Raw genomic sequence first — 18,167 nt, 5'->3', positions numbered from 1 at the left:
CAAAATCTCAGGGTGGACGTTGATTGATCCCCGTATTTGTGGACAATCAAGCCAGCCAGTAGAATGATACTTCGAGACGTATTGCACCCCATATTAACTGAAAGTATGTGTGTGTGTGTGTGTGTGTGTGTGTGTGTGTGTGTGTGTGTGTGTGTGTGTGTGTGTGTGTGTGTGTGTGTGTGTGTGTGTGTGTGTGTGTGTATGTGTGAGAGAGAGAGAGAGAGAGAGAGAGAGAGAGAGAGAGAGAGAGAATGAGTAGGCTGTATGCCCGGCTTTGTGTGAAGTGTTGAGAGAGTGTTGAGTGCACACCCGTCACAGGTTGCACACGGCCAGACAGTGATAGTGATACTCCCTCCATGCCTTTATCTATCTGCAGACACCTCGAACGGCGCTCGTTAATTAAGACGAATGCGCCACCAGCTCCCGATAATGGCAACCACGTCTGGACTTTCTTCACAAGGAGATAAGGGGGAAACGTGGCACTGACTGAACCCGCATTGCATCACGAACACCCGGTAGCCTACGCCGCTGCCGATACAGCTCGAGCTTATTTATATAATACATTATTTATATAATACATAATTTGGCAAAAAATGACGTTCACAGTCACACACTCACATTTGACGGGGTAGCTCTGCTGTCGCTCCGGGGCCAGCTGCTGTCTGAATGCATGCGCATCGACGCGGATGAACGCAGCAGTGTTCAGAAGTTTGAGGTGCTGTGTGCGCACAACCAATCAAGGCACCAGCAACAGGCCACCAGTTTTCACGTTTACCCGAGGTGCAGAAGAGTGAATGAGACAGGAGATTGGAGTGGAGCGCCTCTGCTTGTGGATGGACCACTGATCAAGAGGGAAAGTAAGCTTGGAAGTTGGAGTTTATGCACGAAACGCGCAGAGATATTCCTCATTTTTATTCACTCTGTTACACGAAGGATGGAGGGGCGCAGCTGACGGTTAGGGATCGTAGCCTCGAAGAGGATAAACACACCGAAGGAACCGAACTGCCGGACGAGGGAAATGTGAGTATGAATGAGTCCACGGCAACCTCAAGTCCATCATGCACCCATACCGCCTCCGGTATCCTGTCTTTCCCCGGTGACGACGAAAACAATGGGTCAAATTATTTTGTCATTATTCCCCTCTTGTTTTCATCAGGTAGCCTATCAATAGAGTATCAATTGAACTTCGGTAATGTGTTCATGCTCGAGGGCAAATAAATCGGTTATTGAGTCAGAGTCACATTGAATTGTCTATAGCCTGTAGGCTATAACATGTTTTTATTGCAAAAATGAAATCATGTTCAATGTAGTGACATTGGGCTATATATCTATTGGCATCCTTTATCTAGACACCGAAACTTGTTAGGAGAAGAGGTACAGGTGGTTATGTATCCTATTCCACTTTCCGCATCAAGTCGTCGTCGGGGCTCAAGGTCCTTATAAGGTCCCTCATTGCTGCGGTTCATCTTGAAATTTACGCGCACGGCGAACGGCTATTTTATTCGCTCAGAGGACTTTCCTTTCTTGTCGTTTCTGTGACGTTTAATAATAATAAAGTGTTTCTACTTCTAAGACCTGTATGTCATATTTTGACATTGAATCCACTCATTGACATGCAAAAATTGCGATGATGTCATCGAGAGAGTATGATCCAGTCTGCAGATTTTATTTAGGTTTCTTTAAATGGTTTGACCCACTTGGAAATCCTAAAATGACTCTCTTCAGTTCCCTGACTGGTACTTGTCCACCCTCCTCCTCCACGTGCATGTACATGTGTTTACACACACACACACACACACATGCACACACACACACACCTGATGGACACACACACACACACACACACACACACACACACACACACACACACACACACACACACACACACACACACACACACACACACACACACACACACACACCTGATGGACACACACACACACACTCTACTCTCAGATTCATCTCTGTAGGTCGTACCATTTATGAATAATTTGTTCCCATAGTGGGGTGCCAAAATAAACTCCACAGGTGTGTATTTATTCCAGATTGTTCCTGTTGAGACTGAAGGTTGAACTGGGTCAGTGTGTTGGTGCTTGGGACTGCAGAGCACCTAGTTTCACTACTGTAGGAAGGACAATACAGCTGCTCAAACACACAGCCACAGTAGTACCTGCATGGTATTCAAAGCAGAAGCACACCTACAGCAATAGATATTGCAGAGAGAGACAAAACACACGTAATAACTCCTCTTTCTCACTGAGAAGAAAATTATATGTTTGTGTTGCCACAGTTTGAGCCTTTGTCAAAATAAATATGGCTTGGATTATGTGTGCACGTTTCTGCATATTTGTGAATGTGTGTGTGTGTGTGTGTTGGCCTATGATTTTGTTGTTCCATTACCATGAGCCAGTTCCATTACCATGCCAACAGCCTATCAACAGCCTCATCACTGCAGCGGAATTCTTCTGTCAGCCAATCAGAGGCTCTTTCTCTCAGGGGAATTCAGTCTTTTCATCCTGTGTACGATGAGAGCCACTGATACTCCAAGGCCCTAAAGGCCTGGAGCGAAATGGCAAATTAGCACAGCACAACACATAAACCACAACATGTAATATTCATATGGAAACAAATTCAGTGATCAATTGCCCAGTTTTGTAGGCTACAGAGTGGGTGAGGGAAAGGTCATTGTTGACTATCTTCAAAAGTTTCCAAAGTCGGTTTTGATTATGGGGTATACGTGAAGCAGATTGTAGTTTTCTGTATTCTATCTTGTTCTAAGGGCAGTTCTGCCTCCAGGGCAAAACGAATGTGATTGGTTGAAAGCTCAACAGCCAGTGGGCAGAGCTCATAGGTGGGAAGGTTGGTGGTGGATGTGGTGCAGTGCACCACCCCAACTCTTACACTAACCCTAAACTTAATAATTTGGAATTACTTGCCTAAATTTAACCAATCACATTTTGTGGCTGAACTTTCGCACAGACCTATACAGTATAGTCAGAGCAAGCATTCAGATATATTTTATTTGAAAAGACAAGTAGTTGAATATTTAAATATATTTGGCAATACTCAAATGCACTGACTCAAATACACTGCCATGCATTTAACCCAGGCATTTGAAAATAGGATTTGAAATAAGTATTAGAAAAAACTCTCAAATACAATTAGGTAGACTATTTAACCATTCAAAAACTAAAATAAAAGTATTTGTTTTGGGCTGTGTATCAGATATTCAAATACACATGTATTTGAACCCAGGTCTGAAATCCTTAAGAGCAGCCCGTGCGTCAATCTAAGTAACATAATAAAAAATAATCCCCATCAAAATGTGTCAGTTTAAGCTAGAGATATCATGGGCTGCGTCTCAATTTACCACATCCACCTATGTCGGCCTTCCACATCTGCGATGGAAGGTGGTCTGACTACATCTGTGTTTGTCAGAACATCAGACATCCTGAAAATCAGCCTTCTCACGAAAGCATCTGTAGAGTCCGAACTGTGTTCTTCGTTTTTGTTCTACGACCCCCACAAAAGTCACAGGACACGTCTGAAGGTAACCCATTCAAACTAATGGAAGCATGGAGGTCGTTTTGTGCCAACAAATATAAGGGGTTAAATATGTGTAAAAAAAAAACACTAATATTTCTTGAGCTTTCTTATATCTCCTAGATATAGGACAGATACTTCAGAACCACATTTCTTATGATTTATAATTTGACTGCCTTTTTTTGCCGTTTATGAATGTGTTATTCAATGCGTTTCTATGGGCTTTGGTAGTAAAGTCCAAATTCAATATTTGATCAAATATTTTGTATATATGGTCCTACAATTCTAAATAGCTAAATGATCCATGGTATGACCACCCTGAAACAATTCCATATGTTAGCTTAGTACCCCTTCCCCCTCCCCACATTTCTTCCCTAAACATAACCCAACCCCTAACCCTAACCTTAACCAATCGCATGTCTTGCTTAAACTTAACCAATCACGTTACATTTCTGCCCTTGGGGCACAGCTGGCCTCAGAAGAAGATTCAGTAAGGGAAGCTCATATGAGCATTGTTGAATGTCTTGAAACTTGCCACTAAATTAGCAATTGTCTCTTCACAATGTCCTCATGTCATGGAGCTCCGTTCGATGATCTGTCTTGCAGTCTCTTTTCCCTCTGATTGACTCGCTGACTGTGTGATGATGGAGGATGACGTATGCAAAGCGGTACTGTAAATCGATGCTGTAGCTTTACTCTGTGATTCAAAACAGTGTATGGACTCAATGGGCTAGTACTTTATGTCTCTGCATAGCAACTAGCATTTGCAGCTCTAGTCTACAATCCATTTGAATTACAGTGCCTTTATTAGGTGTAACAGAGCTGAGGGCTCTTGTTCCACCCATGGTCCCCCAAGCAGCTCTCTATTAGCCTGACGACTCACACTAAATTCTTCCGCTGCTCTGTCGTTCACCACATACTTTAGTCTGAGACTGCCATCATTGAAGTCGTTTGTGGTGACGAGGGCAAGAGGGGTGTTGTACTAAACAAAGTCATCAGCAATTGGATCGTCTCTAACCAATCGGAGTATAAAAGTCAGTTACGAGTTTTAAAACCGTGGCTTTACCCAGATGTGTTCTGGCTCCGGCCCAACCCATCAGTTTCTGGACCAATCAGACGGCCCTGAATGTGTTCACTTTCGTTGAAGGCTCGGGGAGGCACTCAGATCCAGACTCAATGCGAAGAAGAAACTAACATCCGTGGGCATGGCGGAGCGTTTGGGCGGAGCAAGAAGTCTGGGTAGCCAGGCAATTTATCTATCCCTATTCCCCAGAAATCCACTTTGTGAAGACACTGCTTCCATATGCTGTCTTCTTTACCCTGATCACTCAAAAGCATTAAAAACAATAACAAACAAAAAAAATCACTCAAAAGCATAGCTGTGTGATCTGTATGGCTGTTATGCATCTGAGTGATGCTTTTGTTTACAGGCCATGGTTAGTCGGTCCTTTGAGACCCGAACATTGCTCATCTGAGGTGAGATAAAATCTATACCACACATGCAGTGTATACCGGCTAAAGTGTAGCTTTAAGTATCAGGGGAAGCCATGGGCTGTGCATGTCACTTGAATGCAGCTATACAGCCTCCAGTGTATATCATAGGCTTACAATGAGTAATGAGTACACAGTGCATTCGCAAAGTATTCAGATCCCTTCCCTTTTTCCACATTGTGTTACTTTACAGCCTTATTCTAAAATGGATTCAATGATTATTTTCTCTCATCAATCTACACACAATACCCCATAATGACATCATTCTTAAATGGACGGAAGCAACTCCTCAGTAAACGGCACATGACAGCCCGCTTGGAGTTTGCCAAAAGGACTCTCAGACCAAGAAAAACAAGACTCTCAGGTCTGATGAAACCAAGATTGAACTCGTCTGGAGGAAACCTGGCACCATCCCTACGGTGAAGTATGGTGGTGGCAGCATCCTGCTGTGGGGAGGTTATTCAGTGGCAGGGACTGGGAGACTATTCAGGATCAAGGGAAAGAGAGATCTTTGATGAAAACCTACTCCAGAGCGCTCAGGATCTCAGACTAGGGAGAAGGTTCTCCTTCCAACAGGACAACGACCCTAAGCACACAGCCAAGACAACACAGTAGTGGCTTCGGGACAAGTCTCTGAATGTCCTTGAGTGGCCCAGCCAGAGCCAGGACTGGAAACCCGATCGAACATCTCTGGAGAGACCTGAAAATAGCTGTGCAGCGACGCTCCCCATCCAACCTGATAGTGCAGAGAAGAATGGGACAAACTCCCCAGATACAGGTGTGCCAAGCTTGTAGCGTCATCAAATCAAATCAAATTGTATTAGTCACATGTGCTGAATACAACAGGTGTAGTAGACCTTACAGTGAAATGCTGAATACAACAGGTGTAGACCTTACAGTGAAATGCTGAATACAACAGGTGTAGACCTTACAGTGAAATGCTGAATACAACAGGTGTAGACCATACAGTGAAATGCTGAATACAACAGGTGTAGTAGACCTTACAGTGAAATGCTGAATACAACAGGTGTAGTAGACCTTACAGTGAAATGCTGAATACAACAGGTGTAGACCTTACAGTGAAATGCTGAATACAACAGGTGTAGTAGACCTTACAGTGAAATGCTGAATACAACAGGTGTAGACCTTACAGTGAAATGCTGAATACAACAGGTGTAGTAGACCTTACAGTGAAATGCTTACTTACGATCCCCTAACCGACAGTGCAGTTTTAAAAAATACAGATAAAAATAAGAGATAAAAGTAATTAAAGAGCAGCGGTAAGAACTAACAATATATACAGGGGGGTGTCGGTACAGAGTCAGTGTGCGGGGGCACCGGTTATTTGAGGTAGTATGTACATGTAGGTAGAGTTAATTAAAGAGACTATGCCTAGATTACAACAGAGAGTGGCAGTGGTATGGGGGGCAATGTGAATAGTCTGGGTAGCTATTTGACTAGATGTTCAGGAGTCTTATGGCTTGGGGGTAGAAGCTGTATAGAAGCCTCTTGGACCTAGACTTAGCGCTCCGGTACCGCTTGCCGTGTGGTAGCAGAGAGAACAGTCTATGACTAGGGTTGCTGGAGTCTTTGACAATTTTTAGGGCTTTCCTCTGACACCGCCTGGTATAGAGGTCCTGGATGGCAGGAAGCTTGGCCCCAGTGATGTACTGGGCCATTCGCACTACCCTCTGTATTGCCTTGCGGTCAGATGCTGAGTAGTTGCCATACCAGGCAGTGATGCAACCAGTCAAGATGCTCTCGATGGTGCAACTGTAGAACCAATTGAGGATCTGATGACCCATGCAAAATCTTTTCAGTCATACCCAAGAAGACTCAAGGCTGTAATCGCTGCCAAAGGTGTTTCAACAAAGTACTGAGTAAAGGGTCTGAATACTTATGTCAATGTGATATTTCAGTTTTTTACTTTAAATACATTTGCAGAAATGTTTAAAAAAACGTTTTTGCTTCGTTATTATGGGTTATTGTGTGTAGATTGATGAGGAATATATATATTTTTATTGAATAAGGCTGTAATGTAACAAAATGTGGAAAAAGTAAAGGGGTGTGAATACTTTCTGAATGCACTGTATGTGTGGAAGCTGTTCTCAGCAAGGACAACTGTCCAGAAGAGAGAGCATATTCCATTCTTTCTGCCGTTCTCCAGAGAGATAAGTGGTTCATGTTTTCTGTGAGAGCTCTTCCATACAGGGCAGCACTGAAGGTAGCCTAGAGGTTAGAGAGGTGGGCTAGCAACAGGGGAAATGTGGTGGGCATCCTCTGTGTTATATTATTCCATTGTGCCCTTGAGCAAGGCACTCGACTTTAATCTGCTCCATGGATGCTGTACTGTCTGTGGATGTTGTAGTCTTGAGAGCAGTATTACAACAGTCGTACATTATATTGCCTATCTAAGTTCAAGGGAAAGGGGCATGGGAACAATAGCATGTCTACTGTACCCAGTCTCACAAAACTAGCCTCAGTTGTCATGAATCTTCATCATGAGCTGTGAACTTTGTGCTGGGCGCTGTTCAGTGGCTGTGGTGCTGTCCATGGTGCTGAATGTCTGTGCTGTATTACATTCTTAGAAAAATTTGTTCTGGATAGAACCAAAAAGGGTTCTATGCTTGCTTCATGTAAGGCGTCCCTTAAGGTTCTGTATAGAACCGACATTGGTTCCATGTAGAACCTTATATGGAAACAATTTTGGTTCAGTGAACAAATAACCCTACAAAAACCTTTAGGAGTGCCATATATGAAGCAAGCAATAGAACCCTGTTTGGTCCTATCCAGAACCAATTTTTCTAATAGTGAAGGGCACAAAAATGTATTACCGTAGGCCAATTTAGATGTCTTTGTGACTTTTCCCAGATACTGTAGTTAGTAGTTCCATCAGGCAGTTTGATTGTCCATGCATGATTAAGTCTATTCTGGATTCATTTGCTCTATCACGGCTAATAATAATTTGCTTTTAATGGGCATGTCTAATGCTGTAAAATATTGGACTAATCTTTATCCAGGAAGTCACAGTTACTTGTATTCAGGAGTCCTTAATACATGGTTAGTTGATCATGAAATCAATTTCATCTTAATTAACTGAGCCAAAATGAGGCACTCTTGAACTGAGGTAGGACGATATCGCTTTTTGACTATGATTTAAGATCAGTTTAGTGTTTTTCTTCAGCACATGATGTATGGTTATAGTATTTGCTTAAGATTATCCTGGATCTGTGCCATAGGGAATTTTGCACCCAGAGTGCTCATGAGTTATGTGAAACTTCCCTTATAAACTGTAGCCTAGGCTGCTTTAGTTTATTTTACTTTAAACAAGTGTGAGTAGACTATTATTCCCAAATTATGACTCATCAGTTCTCACCTGTAGACAAAAGAACACCGGTGCGCCGACTGATAGATTCAAGGAGAAACAGATAAGAGCTATTGGAACGAATACAAAACATAATTGTAAGCTCGTTGTGCTTGGACACTGCACCACCCCCGCAAAACACAAAACATCAACTCCGCTCCCTTCGAACTCCGCTGGGACCGACTGTACCAACGTGTGGAGGAGGGAGGCGGCGTTTAAACAACCCGCATATGCGGCTACTCATCTGGAATAGATCGCACTAGTTCTTCAGTAGCAGCGGCGGCTTAGGCTATGATAATAACTTGCTACATTACACATGTGTAGAAGGCTATAGCTGTATAAAGGCAAGGAAATTGAGTGACAAATTAATGCGGACCGTGGATAAATCATATGGATGAGGATATTGAGACGATGCCGGCAAAGGACAAGGCCGAGAATCGGTCGCTCCAGTATCAGCAAACTTTGGTGAGTTTTTAGTGGGATAATCACTAACCGGTCATGCTCATGTAAAAGTTATGAGTGCAAATCACTTGGGGACATGCGTCATTCATTTGAAATCCCGAGACACAGTCACTGAGCAGTGCCTTTTTTGTAGGCTTGATAGATTTTTAAGTGACTGTCAGATTTTTTAGATGTCATTCACAGAACATTAGATAACACCAGAATCTCTGGTTGCTTTTTTCCTCCGCATTATTGCTGTGACTGGGCTGCTGCGCTGCTTGTGAAAATATGTGGCAGCGAGAATATCGATTCAAGACAAACATCCATTTCAAAAGCTGGGCACCGGCATTGTGTGTGTGTGTGCGTGCATGCGTGCACGTGTGACAGTGATTCGTGGTTTGTATTCCAGTGTGAACTGTTGTCAAGGCACAGTTATAGTGGCTGCTGCCTGCATTTAAAGGTTGCCGTCCGTTTATCGATTACGCACTCGGTCGTGACCGTCCACCGTTTAGGGCGCTATTCTGAGGCCTGCGGGCTCTGGAGCGGAGCGTGAAAGGTGTGTGCCAGGTCAGGTCTCTACTGTAGATTACGTCACCCCATCTTCAAATATCCTCAGGTGTCTGCCTTATGACACTGCGTCAAAGCTATGCACCTGTTTCACAGATTTATAAAAGTATGGACTGGTTGACGTAAAAAAAAAGTAGGACTCCCAAATAGGCAGTGTGGGCACAGCTATATCACTGCAGAGGCCTACTCTCCTTTTCCCATCATTCTTTACCACTGTCTCTCTCTCCTCTCATTTTCCACCACCTTCTCACTCTCTCCAACATATTTCCCCCACTTTCCTCTCCCCATCTACCACATTTTCTCTTCTCCTCCACCTGTCTCAACCAATATCTCCCACTGCACCTCCATTCTCTTTTCCACTTCATCCCCCTTTTCCCCTCACTCCTTCTTTGCTCACACTGCCCCTCTATTCCTCCACCTGTCTATACTCAAAGCATCCAATACCTACACTGCCCCTTTCCCTCTCCTTCCCCCTTTCCCTCTCCTTCCCCCTATCCCTCTCCTTCACCCTTTCCCTCTCCTTCCCCCTTTCCCTCTCCTTCCCCCTATCCCTCTCCTTCCCCCTTTCCCTCCCTCCTCCATATTTCCCTGCTAAATCTGCCAATCTACACATGAACTAAAGTGGATCCGATCTGAATAATAATTGCTTCATGCACCAGTTTTTCACACTCATGTCACTGTGTGATTGACAGATGTAGCCTGGAGCAATTCATAGGGATATCTATAGATGGGGACAGATGGAGGGACAGAGAGAGAGAGAGAGAGAGAGAGATCAGAACAGGATGCAGAGAGATGGACTACTTGAGAGATTGATAGATAGAGAGAGAGAGTGATCATACCAGGAAGAAGAGATGTACTGAGATAAATGTGATCTGTTTCTCTATCTGCTTTATCAGACTGCAGTAGTTGTCTGTCTCTGTGCCTCCTATAAGCATGCATTAGTGGAAAGAGAGGGAGGAGGGGGCTCTCAGGCATTTCTAGGAGATTTTGTGCTATTTATGCTCTTCAGGAAGGCATCACGTGGCAACAACACACCCGGACAATATGCTAGTGGTGTATATGTGGGAGGGTCTGGTGGACATGTGAGAGAAACTGTGTGTATTTTTGTGCATATTTTTGTTGCTTCTGTGTCTCATTTATTTTCGTGCACATCAATGTTCAAGAGTGTGTGCATTCACTCGTGTGTGTGTGTGCGTCAAGTTCAAACTAACTTTTTGCGCTCCATAATGAGCCTAAATGTCCCGATTTATTTGAACTGCAATTTGTATTTTGCCTTCTTTAAATAGCATCCGCTATTACATGACCCTCAGCAACAGCCACGAGGCCGTGACAACATTTACAGAGGAAACACATAACGGTAGACTAAATCAAACGATGTAGGCCTAATGGAATGATACAAATGTAGAGTACCAATTTAAGGGAACTAACACTTCATTGGCAGTTAAATATGTGTAGTAATTACTCACGGTCGCTACCGATAGAGGCTACCCGCTGGGCACAGACGTCAATTTAACGTCTATCCCACGTTGGCTCAACATTATTTCATTGAAATGATGTGGCTACAACGTTGATTCAACCAGTGTGTGCCCAGTCGGTATATTTAACATATAGCCTACAAATTGAAGGAAACAGGAAAAGTCGGGATTATGATTAAAACGTTCTACAAAGCACAAACCGTTACATTTGGTGTGACTCTTTGCCTTGTCATCCAATTTGGCTTGCATCTCCAAATGTAATCCTTGCAAGTTATAAGGTCATACAATTAAAATTCTGTACACCCACACTAGAGCCCGACCGAGCACGCTCCCATTCTCATCGACGGTGCTGCAGTGGAGCAGGTTGAGAGCTTCAAGTTCCTTGGTGTCCACACCACCAACAAACTAACAGGGTCCAAGCACACCAAGACAGTCGTGAAGAGGGCACAACAGAACATATTCCGCCTCAGGAGAATGAAAAGATTTGGCATGGGTCCTCAGATTCTCAAAAGGTTCTACAGCTACACCATCGAGAGCATCCTGACTGCTCGGCCTCCGAACGCAAGGCACTACAGAAGGTAGTGTGAACGGCCCAGTAGATCACTGGGGCCAAGCTTCCTGCCATCAGCCTCTTTACCAGGCGGTGTCAGAGGACGGCCCTAAAAATTGTCAAGGACTCCAGCCACCCTAGTCATAGACTGTTCTCTCTGCTACCACACGGCAAGTGGTACCGGAGCGCTAAGTCTAGGTCTAAGAGGCTTCTAAACAGCCTCTACCCCCAAACCATAAGACTCATGAACATCTAATCAAATGGCTACCCAGACTATTTGCACCCCCCCCCTCTCTCTTTTACACCGTTGCTACTCTCTGTCACTTTAATAACTCTACCTACATGTACATATTACCGCAACTAACCGGTGCCCCCACACATTGACTCTGTACCGGTACCCCTCTGTATATCGTCTCGCTATTGTTATTTTGCTGCTGCTCTTTAATTACTTGTTACTTTTATTTCTTATTCTTATACGTACTTTTTATTTTTTTAAACTGCATTGTTGGTTAGGGGCTCGTAAGTAAGCATTTCACTGTAAGGTCTACACCTGTTGTATTCGGCGCATGTGACTAATACAATTTGATTTGATTTGATATGGGATTTTTGGGTCCAGTACGATACCGATTTTAGGGAGGCAAAAGTCACCGATTACTGATACCACCAAAAAGCTACATCCTATATCTAACTAAATCCTCTATAAATACGAAATTAAACACAAACTCTTTTTCAGTTTACCTTCTTAGATACAACATAAAGAGTTGTCTATCTATGGCAGTGGTTAAGAATGCAGAAGTGCTTGTGCTGAAGCACCACAAGCACACTAATAAATGAGAAGGGATGAATTAATTCAACTTTGTCTCAAAGTAAATCTGAAACTGCACTGTTCACAACCTATGCAGTGAAATGCAGTACCATGCAGTTCTTAATGTCTACACTAGATGTCAGCATTTGTATTGAGTAGATTCACTGCAGTGCTTTATAACATTCAAAGGTCATGTGAAGAAAAATGTTATGGCATCATCTGGTGCCCAAATTGATGATATATGTTGCACAGCAAGAGTCGAGTCAAAACTAACAGATTTGGTTCAGTCACTTCAGTCAGTCGTCCTGATGAGCCCTTCCCAGGTAGCTAGTTTAGGCTTGTGGCTAGAAACTTCAGCATGAATTTGGAACTTGTCTGCCGAAGTTGGGACTAGGGAGAGTGTTCAGAATCATTCCGTTTTTATCGGTGACGTTAACGCCGTAGAGGTACATTTTCAGTGAAAATCACTACAATAAATTAGCTTTATCTTTCACGATCTGATATTGGCTAAACTATCTAGCTACTTCCCTCTGCTTACTGGAGCAATCGGGAGGGAAGGACAATGTGCCTTGTTGCCGGCTTGCAGCGCAAACTCTCCTCATTGATCATTAGATTGTACCACGGTGATGGTTACTACCACTATTAGATGTTTTCGACCCCTCGCCCATCGAAATTAAGTTTTAACTAGCACCATGCTTCTATTGTTGCCAGTTAGCCAGTATAAACTAGCTAGGTGGGAAGGGCTCATCAGGACTACTGACTAACCAGTGTCCCTGCACATTGACTCTGTACCGGTACCCCCTGTATATAGCCTCGCTTCTGTTATTTTATTGTTGCTCCTTCATTTTTATTTTATTTATTTATTTCATTTTTTACTTTAGTTTATTTTAGTAAATACTTTATGAACACTTTTATTTCTTAAAACTGCACTTTTGGTTAAGGGCTTGTAAGTAAGCATTTCACTGTCAGGTCTACACCTGTTGTATTCAGAGCATGTGACAAATACAATATGATTTGATTTGATTTGAACCGAATCCATTCATCTTCAAAGCTGCCGCGACGTACGTCATCACTTTGCGCCCCCCAGGGGTGTCCGTATAGCCTCTGCCGAGAACTTGTTATGACAAGCACAAACTTGCTGTTCATTAGGACAATGTTTTCTTACTACAACATTCGTGTAAATTACACTGTTACTCAATTCAAAATCTATACAAAACGTATTGGATGTATATTTCAACTGCAAATACAATGTCCTGATGATTTGATGTGACTGAGAATGCTCGTGCAGGAAAATCCTTGCCGCTCTGGTTTTAGTCACACACACGTTCTAGTTTAGCTTGCATATTTCGGGAAACTAAATAAACTCGTTAACATAATATACCCAGACAGTAGCGGTGTTATTTTTGTATCAAGGATAAGTGTTCCCTTTGGCACCAGTTCAGTGTTGCAAATGTAAGTAGCACAGATTGCCAGCTAGCTAGCTAGGCTAACTACCTTGCTGGCTAGATAGAGACTAACTCAATTGCTGGCTGGCTAGCCAGCTAACGTTAACTAAGTGAGAATGTGATGAGGATAGGGCTGTTTTGCTTGGTGAAGTGTACTTTTGATGATTTACTTATTCAAATATGCTGTCACTGACTGCGGCAAGCTACTCACCGTAAACTACTTCTCACGTCGTGACTTAGTGGTGAATGACGTTCAGTGAGCAGCTCGTATAGTGCCCTCTTTAGGCAACCATTCCATTTTAAAAATTATATATATTACAGCAAATGAGCAGACATATTTTTTTCATTCTATATATATCATTTCAGTGCTTTATCTGTGGAATAAACTGATACAAATACATATCAGTGAATCCGATTCATCAGCCAGGCTTTAAACGGCACAGCCTTTCATACTTCACTGTGGGAAAGGGGCAGGAACACCTGGAATGTTGATATGCTTTTCAGTTTCCTGCCATATTTTAGATTTAAGTCATTTAGCAGATGTTTTTATTCAGAGTGACTTAAAGGAGCAATTGTGGTTAAATCCTTTGCTCAAGGTCACATCAACATATTTTTGACCTAAGGGATTTGATCCAGCGACCTTACGGTTACTATCCCAAAGCTCTTAACTGCTAGACTACCTGCCGCCCTGGTGACTGGTTTAACATTTGTCTCCAGTGATAATGAGGTAAAATATATCTAAAATAATTGTAATTTACAAACCTAGGTCTTCTCAGTAGCTCTTATCAATTTATAAATTACAGCATGTGGACAATGCTGTTATTTCCAGCGGGGAAAAAGAAAGTAGATGTTTTTCCACATGGAACAGACAGGTTTGCCCGACATTATTCATGGTTTCCTCGCACGAAAAGGTGGTGGATATAAGTCAAGGTCAGTGTACACATCGGTGGACACACCTCCATTTCTGTGATCTCCACCCCAAGCACATAGCTGGCTGGCTCATACGTTTCCCCATACTTAAATTTGTGGTCAGAATGCATGCAGAGAGAAAAGTGTATGAAAAATTTTTCCATTTTAAAAAAAAGTTCAATTTATAGGTGCATATCTCGGGTGTGAATTCTCCTCTGGCTATGTACCTCCAGTTCATTACAAATAAATACATGGCCTATACAATTGTGTGTGTGTGTGTGTGTGTGTGTGTGTGTGTGTGTGTGTGTGTGTGTGTGTGTGTGTGTGTGTGTGTGTGTGTGTGTGTGTGTGTGTGTGTGTGTGTGTGTGTGTGTGTGTGTGTGTGTGTGCCTGTGTGTGTGTGTGTGTGTGTGTGTGTGTGTGTGCGCCTGTGTGTGTGTGTGTGCCTGCATGTATGTATGTGTGTGATGGTATGTGATACATGAAACTCCCTTCATCATCTGAAATGGAGGTAGGCCTTTTTCCCCTTAGGGAGAAATGACTGACAGATGGCTCATACTCCAGATATTAACCAAACATGTGAGAGCTAGTTGACATGTACTGTGGGGCCAGAGGGCCCTGTACCCTCTGCTCTCCCAGTTAGAAATGTAATATGACTCTGCTACGTATTGGTGTTTAGACATAGCCTAGGACTCGAAGCTACAGATGGGTCTGAAACTGAAAATAGGCCTTGTTTTAATCATTCAAGGGTTGGCTAATTTACCCTGTCTGGGCTTGTGTCATCTGGTGATGTAGTGAAATAAATGTTCACGTTGAAAAACATCCCCACAGCGTGATGCTGCCACCACCACTCTTCACCATATGGATGGTGCTAGGTTTCCTCCAGATGTGATGCTTGTCATTTAGACCAAAGAGTTCCATCTTGGTTTCATCAGACCAGAGAATCTTGTTTCTCGTGGTCTGAGAGTCTATAGGTGCCTTTTTAGCAAACTCCAAGCGGGCTGTCGTGTGCCTTTTACTGAGGAGTGGCTTCTGTCTAGCCACTCTACCATAAAGGCCTGATTGGTGGAGTGCTTCAGAGATTGTTGTCCTTCTGAAAGGTTCTCCCATCTCCATAGAGGAACTCTGGAACTCTGTCAGAGTGACCCTCGGGTTCTTGATCACCTCCCTGACCAAGGCCCTTCTCCCCTGATTGCTCAGTCTGGCTGGGTGGCCAGGTCTAGGAAGAGTCTTGGTGGTTCCAAACTTCTCCCATTTAAGAATGATGGAGGCAACTGTGTTCTTGGGGTCCTTCAATGCTGCAGACATTTTTTGGTACCCTTCCCCAGATCTGTGCCTTGACACAATGCTGTCTCGGAGCTCTACGGACAATTCCTTCGACTTCAGGGTTGAGGTCGTGTTGTCATCTTCAGCTATTGTACTTATAAGTTATTTCACCATTTATATGTTTTAAAGGTCCAACTCAGCCGTTTTTATCTCAATATTAAATCATGGGTAGTAATTAAGTACCTAACTGTGATTGTTTTCAATTAAAATGGTCAAAAATAACCTAAAATAGCTTCTTAGCGAAAAGCAATTTCTCAATCATGAATTTTGCTAGGACTGTCTGGGAGTGGTCCGAGTGGGAAGGAAAAACAGAAAATGTGTTATTGGCAGAGAGGTTTAGAACTCTCTTTCTTATTGGTCTATTAACTCATTTAGGCAGGACAAAACTCCGTCCCACCAAAATATCAGGTGGTCTTTTCAAGCAGCTCTTACACTAAAAGGGCATTATCATGATTTTTTTTTTGTCAGTCCACAGTAAGACAAATTGTCGATAAATGGAGAAAGTTCAGCACTGTTGCTGCTCTCCCTAGGAGTGGTTGTCCTGCAAAGATGACCTCAATGAGGTTAAGAAGAATCTTAGAGTGTCAGCTAAAGACTTACAGAAATCTCTGGAACATGCTAACAGTCTACGATACGTAAAACACTAAACAAGAATGGTGTTCATGGGAGGACACCACGGAAGAAGCCACTGCTGTCCAAAAAGTCTGAAGTTTGCAAAAGAGCACCTGGATGTTCCACAGCGCTACTTGCAAAATATTCTGTGGACAGATGAAACTGCAGATTGGTTGTTTGGAAGGAACACACAACACTATGTATGGAGAAAAAAAGGCACAGCATACCATCAAAACCTCATCCAACTGTAAAGTATGGTGGAGGGAGCATCATGGTTTGGAGCTGCTTTGCTGCCTCATGGCCTGGACAGCTTTCTATCATGAACAGAAAAATGAATTCCCAAGTTTATCAAGACATTTTGCAGGAGAATGTAAGGCTTTCTGTCCACAAATTGAAGCTCAACAGAAGTTGGGTGATGCAACAAGACAACAACCCAAAACACAGAAGTAAATCAACAACAGAATGGCTTCAACAGAAGAAAATACGCCTTCTGGAGCGGCCCGGTTAGAGTCCTGACCTCAACCCGATTGAGATGCTGTGGCATGACCTCAAGAGAACGGTTCACACCAGACATCCCAAGAATATTGCTAAACTGAAACAGTTTTGTAAAGAGGAATGGTCCAAAATTCCTTCTGACTGTTGTGCAGGTCTGATCCTCAACTACAGAAAACGTTTGGTTGAGGTTATTGTGGCCAAAGGAGGGTCAACCAGTTATTAAATCCAAGAGTTCATATACTTTTTCCACTCTGCACTGTGAATGTTTACTCGGTGTGTTCAATAAAGACATGAAAACGTAGAATTGTTTGTGTGTTATTAGTTTAAGCAGGCTGTGTTTGTCTATTGTTGTGACAAGATGAAGATCAGATCAAATTGTATGACCAATTTATGCAGAAATCCAGGTAATTCTAAAGGGTTCACATACTTCTTATTGCCACTGTAAAACACAGGGAAAAACATTTTTGGACTGCACTGGGCCTTTAACATAAAGAGCCATAAAGACTGATCGACTGCGGCTGTGGCATTGGCTTAAACAGATTTCTATTTTTAGTGATTTTCAATTAACCTTTACCAGGAAGGAAGTCTCGAGCTTTGAATCCGTTTTTCGAGAGTCTTGGCAAGACATCAGTGTTCATGATAAACCAACGCAATACACACAAACAAATACAATATTTAAATGTAGTTGCATTGGTTGATGGCACATTTTGGTAGTGGATGAGGTGAGTTGAGATGAGGTGAGTTCCCATTGTGCACCTGCTGATAAAAGTGCTATGTAAATCCACCTATTACCCATCACCACATGGTAGGGTTAAGGTCTGTTTCCAGACAGGTGTCTGGGTCAGCGAGTTTTGGAACTCTTGTCCGGTGCAATGCATGATGGGACAGCTGGCTGCCACTGCCACCGTATGCCTCCGGTATGACTCATGGGATGAATGCATAGAGGGATGGTTAGACAGAAGGTGTTTGGGTGTCTTTAAGTATTATAACATTCCAACTGATGTCTCCTCCCTCAGAGTGTGTGTGTATGTGCATGACTGTGTGTGTGTGTGTGTGTGTGGGGGGGGGGGGGGGGGGGGGGTGCATATGTGTGTGGTAAGCCTCTGTCAGAACAGATGTTAGACACAGCAGGCTCATGTCCTTA

General features: G+C 43.1%; 1 protein-coding gene across 1 annotated transcript in view; it reads left to right on the top strand.

Moving 5' to 3' along the window:
- The first annotated feature begins 322 nt into the window (after positions 1-322).
- The window catches only part of LOC109874971 (chloride channel protein 2), a 59,965-nt gene continuing 42,120 nt past the window's right edge, over positions 323-18,167 (top strand). Inside the window, exon 1 of the mRNA XM_031810343.1 lies at positions 323-1,020. Within this exon, the coding sequence (XP_031666203.1) occupies positions 880-1,020 (141 nt within the window). The 5' untranslated portion in view covers positions 323-879. The remainder of the gene's footprint in view (positions 1,021-18,167) is intronic.

Source organism: Oncorhynchus kisutch, linkage group LG30 (assembly GCF_002021735.2).
Source record: "Oncorhynchus kisutch isolate 150728-3 linkage group LG30, Okis_V2, whole genome shotgun sequence".
NCBI classification, from domain to species: Eukaryota; Metazoa; Chordata; class Actinopteri; order Salmoniformes; family Salmonidae; genus Oncorhynchus; species Oncorhynchus kisutch.
Note: the sequence above shows the minus strand (reverse complement) of the source record. Positions and strands in the feature narration are given on the sequence as shown.